This window comes from Haliotis rubra, unplaced genomic scaffold (genome assembly GCF_003918875.1).
Source record: "Haliotis rubra isolate DU_JTF1 unplaced genomic scaffold, ASM391887v1 Scf866, whole genome shotgun sequence".
Taxonomy (NCBI): Eukaryota; Metazoa; Mollusca; class Gastropoda; order Lepetellida; family Haliotidae; genus Haliotis; species Haliotis rubra.
The window spans coordinates 152,375-161,631 of NW_025767597.1; the positions used below are offsets into that span (position 1 = coordinate 152,375).

At 40.4% G+C, this 9,257-nt stretch overlaps 1 protein-coding gene across 1 annotated transcript; it reads right to left on the bottom strand.

Annotated features, from left to right (window-relative positions):
* LOC124263022 (heparanase-like) lies at positions 1-6,525 on the bottom strand. Its single transcript, XM_046697633.1, has 10 exons — positions 6,347-6,525; positions 6,074-6,204; positions 5,702-5,875; positions 5,392-5,563; positions 4,914-4,964; positions 3,790-3,990; positions 2,864-2,978; positions 1,996-2,108; positions 799-939; positions 1-154 (listed from the first exon to the last, which is right to left on the bottom strand). The coding sequence occupies exons 1-10, from the start codon at positions 6,385-6,387 to the stop codon at positions 1-3; spliced, it is 1,293 nt and encodes a 430-aa protein (XP_046553589.1). The 5' UTR covers positions 6,388-6,525.
* Between the last annotated feature and the right edge of the window lie 2,732 nt (positions 6,526-9,257).

Genomic DNA, 9,257 nt, shown 5'->3' on the forward strand with positions numbered 1-9,257 from the left:
TCACTTGCAGATGTCCACATCAGCATCAGGGAACACAACGAATCCGAAGGTCGTGGCTGGCAGCTGGAGGCTCCCACCATACGCTCGTTCAGGGGGCATTTCAGGGATGGTGTCGTTCACATAATCCAGTCGTTTACCATTAAGAGTCACATTCCTGAAATTACACAGTTAGTGTTATAGAATCGATGTTATTGTTGTGGCATTCTGAGAACGTCCTGGTCACAAAAACCTATCAGCTATGCAGTTGTTCAATTCAGGCTCGCTCACTTTGTTGGCACGTGTCATCGTATCCCAGTTGCGTAGATCGATGCTTATTCCTGTAAAGACTAGGTTGTCTGATGCAGACTCGACTTGTTTACAGACCGCCGCAACATAGCTGTAGACAGAGACAGACAGACAGACAGACACAGACACACAGACAGACACACACACACACAAAGAAAAACAAAACAAAAAACCCAGTTGTTCAATAAGTGCTAGTCACAATGTCTGTTCAACAGCACGAATCACGGTTTATAAGGTAAGAACTTTATACACTTTATATAGTGTGTTATATACATGTGTTGTGATTATATTCGTCATGACAAAAATATTGAATGGCGACTCTTTATATAGTGTGTTATATACATGTGTTGTGATTATATTCGTCATGACAAAAATATTGAATGGCGACTCCTGTGAATAATGTAAAGGAAAATTATGTAAAAATTGTATGAATGGATCACTGAAATTTATTCACGTGCTCGCGAAAATAAATAACATCTGTTCTAAGCAAGTATCACGGGTTCGTATACTCGCCTAGAAGTAAGATCTGGGAATTCTGGACTGAGCCAGAACACATCCATGTTGGTCTTGAACTGAGGGAAGGTGACGGTGGTGGTGAAGTTGTTGACGTTGACGATATAAGCTACAACGCTGCCTGGTTTATATCTGTAGAGACTGAAACAATACATCGTGGACATTGTGAGTAAAGCTGCAAGTTTGTTAAGAAATTACTCAGTTCCTGGTGGCAATAACGCCGGATATGTTTCAGATATGGTTATATTTTAATGCAGATATTCATTCTGCAGATGCCGGCGATGAAATATGAACCATCAACATGCCTGCCTCTCATTTATATGTAAAAACAGATTACTCATAAACGAAGCAAGGACTAGCGGCAACATCATCACGCCTATGTGAAGGAGATCATGACATGGTCTATACAGCTCATTAATATACTGCAGCTCGTTTATAAATTAATTATTAAACCAGAGCGGCTACGAGAATGCATCATCGATCAACAGATGCTGAGGAATGTTTTCGACTTTCACTGGCAGAATATCGCATGTTCTGCTTTGGGCTTAACAAGGTAAAACAATCCATTTCATCTTTCTAATGGAACATGAGACTCGGAGATAATCTTGTTGATTGGGCAGGAAAAAAGGTTGACGCTAATAAATTAATGTTAATTAGAAAATCCAAAATGGATGCCAGTGGCAGAGTGAAATCAGATCTATAAATGTATATCTCTTAGAAACTGTCGCAGTTATCTGTTTTTTAGATTCAGAATCCAGAATGGTTAAATCTCAAACAGAATTGACAGGAGCTATCATGCCGTCGTTGTGTCAGTTGTAAAGTATAGCGTTTTGTTTAATTTCGGATCCAAACATTGTTCAGCGACTCTTCTCGTTTCTTAAGACGAGACTCAATAGTCGGGGTGTTTGTTACCTATAATTTAGATAGTGCACTAGACTTGACAACCACAAAACGTTTCATATCCGAATTATACATGGGATCCGAACATAAAGACATTTCCTAACGCGAAATGTTTTAGATCCGAAATTACACCTGAATCCGAAGCCGCGTAACACTGCGTACTGTGTGCGCCCGGAGTGTACGTCTAAGTACCAGTACGTCTGCTTGTACCATGGCTCTCATGTTTTTTATTCTGACTGATGAAATATCATCGTCACTAATTATCTCCTGTACCCATTATGACACATTCCAACATACTTTTCCTGTTTTGCACAGTGGGCGTAGACTCTAAAACTGTTGGTTGAGTTGGTCTGTACAGATAACACCTTGTACCCAACCAGCCTCTTGTAGAGCAATGTCAGATAATAGTCCTGGAAAGTGACACATTCAGACTTAATATCATACAGCATAAAATACGTGCCATCACATAGTCAAATTTGTGTTATTACTCTTATAGACATGAGCCAGTAGTAAGACACGTGATCAGGAACAACACGTGGACACAGGTTTCATTACAAGCCTGAGGGATCCATGTTCGCAGAACGAGTTACAGCAACAGTCCAACATTCGCAACACATCCCCATTCCATCCACACTCACACACTCACACATACGTTCACCAGACTAAGTGTAATACTACGTACTACATTTTGGTATCTTGATAGTGATTACGTTCATGGTGAAAGGTAATAAAATCCTTTAGTTTCCATTATTACAAGATGTCGCAAATGTATGCAGTGAGGCAGTTGGAAACTGAGGCCTTCAGATAATCGTGTTTAGCTGCTGAATTTGATGATTCCCCACGCTTCAGCAGAATTCAGTATTTATTCCCTTGTTTCCTGTTGAACGCTTCACACAACAATGCCCAGGTCACACAGTACAATGCCCAGGTCACACCGAACAATGGTCAGGTCACACCGTGCAATGGTCAGGTCACACAGTACAATGACCAGGGCACACAGTACAATGCCCAGGGCACACAGTACAATGCCCAGGACACACAGTACAATGCCCAGGTACAATGCCCCAGGTGCATCACTATTACGTGCTCTACAATATATCAGAGGTGAACACTCTGTGGTTCTGCAAACCCTAAGGAAACTGAACAAGATAAGTTTTGCACCTACCGGATAGGGTTCAAACGTGTTCATTTCGATGAGAGAATAGTTTAGCCCATAGTACGATTGTCTTAACGCCCCTTTAAGTCCGATCCGTGCTGCAATCCCGAGCTTGTCTAACCATCTGAAACATCGACGACAATACCATGTACATGTTCATGTCAATATACAAATCATGCTTTGTTTTTGTTTAAATGAGTACATTATCTATACTATGATAGTGTTATAAGCTCCAGGCAGCAGTAACCCAGGGCTATCAATGACTATCAATGTGTGCGATTAGGTGCCTGACCCTGCAAGTGTGGGTTCGAATCCAGGATGGGACTTGACCCCATAGAAATGTACTAGAATCCGAACATTACTCAGAAGGTGTAATCCCAAATATAATTTACTGGACACTTTCTAAGAAAGCCTTCTGTTTTCAAACTTATATGTTAGTCATTAACTCGTGTGGTGCACAGTTTACCTGAATTATCACACAAACTATGCAAAATATGATGCAATACACATATCTACAACTTCAGGTAAAAGAAGGTTTGTAAACCAGGGCCTCCTTTCACAAAGCACTAATGTGATCGTAAGTCCCTACGGTAACCTTAGTACAATGTTAAAGAATGGGAGTTAAGGTTATTCTTAGTAAAGGTTGCTTCGTGAAAGGACCCCCCTAACATGACCGTTCGTTTTGTTTGAAATATATCCTTAAGTTTTGAGTCTGTGAATTCCGGGACTGCTTTGATTTGTAGGGCACGGTTCTAATGACAAAGTGTTAAAAGAGCTGACACAATGCATAATGGCGAGTGTACATGTAAGCCATCGTTCCTTGTGCATTTACTGCACTCATAATACCATCCTCCGGTTTTGCTGGTGTACTCAGCAGATACATTTTGAAAGCATACGAAAAGGAACGTTGACCTTTTGAATACTGACATACTCACAGAAAGCCGGCTACATATCTGTCAGATAGTGCCGGGGCTCCCCCTCCCGAGAAAGACGATGTCTCACCAAGCAACAATGGAGTGTTGGGGTCGGCAGGGGTGGTGACGTTACGTACAATATCAATGAATGTTATCAGGCTGTCCATCACTTTGGGGTCGATAAAGGTCTCCACTTTAGCATTGCCCTCGAAGTCGTAGTAACTAAACATTCAATTGATTTCGAAATTAGGTTTTGCAAAATGTGGTGTTTAAGGTCGCATGCAAAGGCAACAACAAGAACCAGATTTAAACATGACTTACAGTCCGTTTGGCTCAAAAGCGGACCGATGAATTGCAATCTAACTCGAAAACTAATAAACATAACATACTCAATGAAACGCTGATCATAATCAAAACATCATACCAACTCTGTGAGGTTTTTGCAGAATTTTTGTCCTAAAAATAATAAAGTTGTTTAACAAACTATCATTAAAATATTGACACAGTTCACTGTTTGTTACGAGGGAGGAGTGCAGAGAAAGGGACAGCCGGGTGTTCGAGAAGCACGTTCACAGATAAAGTTATTTATTCATTAACCTGTGCTGTACCGTCTTCATCCGTTCTCGAACACCTGGCTGTCCCTTTCTCTGCACTCCTCCCTCGTAACAAATAGTGAACTGTGTCAGGACACCTGGGGTCGTCAAAGGGAAATGGAGTAGCCTCTCTTCCCTCTCAAAATAATGTGTGACATAGTTCAGCGTTGGTCCGGTAGACGTCAGGGCGCGGAGTGTATGCGAGCAATGTTCATATTGGATCGCTACTTTATATAATTCTTACAATCACATAGAACTTCCTAAGTTCCCAGACACATTTCTTCATTGTTTATGAAAGGCTGACGCAGAAAATTACCAAAATAAATAATAGTGTGTCATTGTTCAGAAAATATTTTTCCGTCGTACTATGCCATTAACCTATTGACGGACTAAAATGACCACTTTGAGAAATCCAATTAAGTTCTCTGTTCTCCGTAAAATATTATCCGCATTAGAAAACATCTCGAACATTTGTGATTTATAAAGTATCTGCTGCCAAATACAACTAAACTAACTATAAGATAAGTAAGACAATGATACAAGACTACTCACTGGTGGAAGGTTATCTTGTCTAACGCTTTTCTTCCGTCGCTTTCAAAGAAACTGTAAAAAATATAACATCATTCTCTTCATAATGACCTGCCAAAACTTAAGTGAGTGAGTGAGTTTAGTTTTACGCCGCACTCAGTAATATTCCAGCTACATGGCGGTGGTCTGTATATAATCGAGTCTAGACCACAATCCCGTGATCAACAGCATCAGCATCGATCTACGCAATTGGGATGCGATGACGTGTGTCAACCAAGTCAGTGAGCCCGACCACCCGATCCCGTTATGACATGCATGGTTTACTGAAGACCAATTCTAACACGGATCTTCTCGGCTTCCAAAACATAAGGTATTAGGACGTACCAGTAGGGGCATGGTATATAATCAGTAGCATATATTACTTATTCTATATCATATAAGGTTGTCTCAGAAAAAACATTAATAACAATTATATTAATCACAAGAACGTCTGTTCACTCACGTTTTAAACAGAATTGATTTCGGTCCCGAGATGGCTGTTACGTCGGGTCCAATAACAAGGGTAGATTCAAACCCAGGAGTAGACTTGAGGATTGCCCTGAGATGGACAAAATCTCGCCCCAGCTGTGCTCCAGATACCGTGTCGGTGAAGGGCGGGGGAAAGTATGCAGGTTCTAGAGAACAACCAGAGAACGTTTTCGTGGTATCAATTTGTAATACACAGAGATGAAGATTCCAGGAAGATATATTATGGTAAACAAAGATGACATAGCTATGCATATTATCCAGTGAGCTATAGAACATTACAATACCATTTCCCAGTTCAAATGCGGGTATCTTGTAGTTCCTGGAATTGGTGTAGTTCATCAGTTCCATGGCATTCGCCGGGTCCCACTGTCCGTGCTTCCGCTTCAGTAAATTTAGGGCAAACACAAGGTCCCATCCTACAGTCTTCACGAAGTCATTTAGGTTGTCCCACATAGCACCTCAATGATAAAATGAAGAAGTTTATACGTCAGCTGAAAATATCCAGAATATTGCTTGTACTCATATAGTTAGCACAATCATTTGTCATTCATGCATGCTGAACGGTATGAATCAGCTAAGCACTATTTATTTAGTATTGTTATGGCATTATAGTAGAGCTGCAAAAACAATATACGACATAGGACATATAGCTATACCGGTGTAAGTGGAGTTTGCACTTGTACCCCCATGACCTGTTGGGTCAAAGGTCATAAAATCTCCAGGTGTTCCGCCTATCCGCAGGTAGCACGGAGACATCGCTTTAGCCAGCGTCTGGACTTTAGGTGATCTAGTATTAAAGCAAAGTTTATTTTCAAAGTTGCTTTAATATTTATAAACTTCAAAGAATATGCACCATATGAATGTATTTCATTGTAAAACTCAAACACTTAAGAGCTATTAATTTATCTGTATGAAGTACGCCCACTCACCTGAAATCAAGTCCATACCAATTAGCTGATATTGGTAGCATTGATGAATCAAATGTCACTCCAACGAAATGGTCATTTATCAATCCTATTTCTTTGTCTGTGGCAACAGTTACAGAAACAGATTGACTGTGTGTACTTTGCACATACAAGGAACAGAGAATAACGAGCACACGTCTCACATCCATAGTGTCAGCAGTAAACTAAATCAGATAAAAACGTTTTCTTTTAATCTGGAGCACTGACCTCGAGTCGAGGACACATTGCTGATAAACGACATAATTAAAAAGTAGTTGGCCTGAAATAGAAACTTTAGGTCAGAACTGTGCATCAAAGGTCATCCATATAAACTTCAGTATACAGCATTGTTATTCTGATTCCACAAGTTTACTAGGTTGCATATCAGTTAGTGTTTCTCACGAAACGATGACAGTGCAATGATTCGATGCATTTCCTTTGTTCCGTTGGGAGTCAAAGTCAGCAGCACAATAATGATGGTATTCAAATTTATGATATATAGTAGCCATTTCAATGGGCACAAACTGTTTCTTCATGTATGTGAACCTGAATTCAAGTACAAAGCAAAGTAATTTAGACAAGATGTTTAACTTGCCCTTCGGCGAGCTGATGATCAATAACTATTACATAGGCACTTGCCTTGTACTACTTTACTCATCTGAACTGCCAAGACAGAAAACCAGTAAGACTGCCTCATCTGTTCCATATTCATATCCATGTGTAAAGATTCGGTGAGATAAAAACTCTTCAAAAGAGTTTGTTACTCTTGTGAAGACTTCCATTATTTGTTTTGGTATGTCGAGAAGTATTTCCTGCAGCTCCAGCCAGTGGTGTTAATATTCCACAAGGTTTAAGGTAGAGACGAGCAAGCTCTTTTTACGAAAACTCCAGAAGCATATATGATAGACACATAAGTGTAGGAAGTTTGGTCCCGTGTATTTTCAGCTGACCAACTGACTAAAGTAGCATATGTTTATGACGGATGCCACCGACAGGACGCACTCACTTGTTGTGAACACCCGGTAATACTATTTGATAGAGATTCACGTACTCTTGATTTACTCGGAATCGTATAATTGACTCTGCTTTGACAGACATTTATTTATGCATATTCGTATGAATATATATTTGCAATTATCCTTGCATATAGATCTCACAGCTATTTTGAGTTTTAGGTCCAAAGCAATCTGGATTGCACCAGGCCTTTTTCGACAATCTAGGATCTTCCTGGTGTGTGTGTGTGTGTGTGTGTGTGTGTGTGTGTGTGTGTGTGTGTGTGTGTGTGTGTGTGTGTGTGTGTGTGTGTGTGTGTGTGTGTGTGTGTGTGTGTGTGTGTGTGTGTGTGTGTTTCAAGCATGTGTAAGTTCGAATCACAATCATACCATTTGAGTTTTGAGAACCATGTAATTGCAAAAGCGTTTCTTTTCTCATTTTTAGATACATGTACTTCGGTTTACAATATTTTGTCAATGGTATAAAACAGACATATCGTTAATACACTCCTATGTTTCCTAAGCGTGTTATTTTCAGTAACAACATGTCCTCCACCCCGTGCGTGATGCATTAAAACAGTTCCGATTACTATACTCATAAAACTGTGGCTTATAAGTTGGCAGAAGAAACATATTGCAGAAAGCATTTCTGACAGACTGATAACAATGAGGGGAGATAACCAACTCCCTTCGAAATGGCTTAAGACTTTACTGGAGAAGTGTGCCCTGCATCTTATCGAATATCAGGTAACAGGTTATCTTCCCGTCTACGTTTTCTGCATGTGAGGTCTGGCCAAATATCAGCAATATTGAGACCGCGAGAAGGAAATTCTGCAACGGTACGGGTACTACGCGCAGCGAGTCCAAAATCTTCACATGAGATCATCTTCAGCTGCCACAGTTAAGATTCTAGGACTATGGACAATGCTGGGCCGAATGGACAATATTAAGCTTCTCTTCCTGCACAACCCTGGTGAAGCATATCTTCCATCGGGTATATCACCCCTCCCTAGCATAGTACCAGATCCATGATACATGATACATGATACGATGTGGCCAACAAATATGAATTATCAGGCGCACAATAGAAATAAATCAAGTCTGGAGAATTTCCATGTAAGGGTTCATGGGAAAGCATGGTACAACAAGCTCTGTGTCTAAATATATGCAGTGGAGAAAGGCAACAGCGTCAAGATATTCACATCTACCTTGCTCCATATTGACTCTGGAATCTGTGTGTATGGGGACCCGTGAAGATCCGGGTTAGAATTGGTCTTCAGCAACCCATGCTTGTTGTATGAAGCGACTAACGGAATTGGGTGGTCAGACTCGCTGACTTGGTTGACACATGTCATCGTATCCCAACTGCGTAGATCGATGCTCATTGCGTTGATCACCGGATTGTCTTGTCTCCATTATTTACAGACCGCCGTCATATAGCTGGAATATTGCTGAGCAAACTATCAATCAATGTAACGTCAGGACATTGTCTATCCTGTAACCGCGTATATGAGGATCAATTACTTTACTGCGAAGGTTCTCATTGGACAGAGAAATCTTTCTAGTGAGTCTCCATTTAAGTCTCGGATATATCTTCTTTGGGTGGCATTTTAGAAGCTGCAAAGTACAAAATAGACAAACTTTATAGATAACAAATTCTTTACGACGTTTCGATACGGATTCTTGCACCTGCTTGGCACTCTCGTAATAAAGACGCACTGACCAATGAGGTGATGAAATTGTATGTACCCCCCCCAAACTATTCATTCATTATCATAATTATATGACATTGATTCTGTATGGATACGGTCATCTTCGACGCTAAGCACGATTCTCCAGGACAACTCCTCTTTGGATATCATATAGAAGTAATACACATAAAGGGTGAAAGTGTATATAGTGCG

Coding starts and splice junctions, on each gene's coding strand:
- LOC124263022 (XM_046697633.1), bottom strand. CDS start 6,387: ATGCTACCAATATCAGCTAATTGGTATGGACTTGATTTCAG. Junction 5,876..6,073: donor TGCAAACTCCACTTACACCG/GTATAGCTATAT, acceptor TTTATCATTGAG/GTGCTATGTGGGACAACCTA. Junction 5,564..5,701: donor CGCATTTGAACTGGGAAATG/GTATTGTAATGT, acceptor GTTGTTCTCTAG/AACCTGCATACTTTCCCCCG.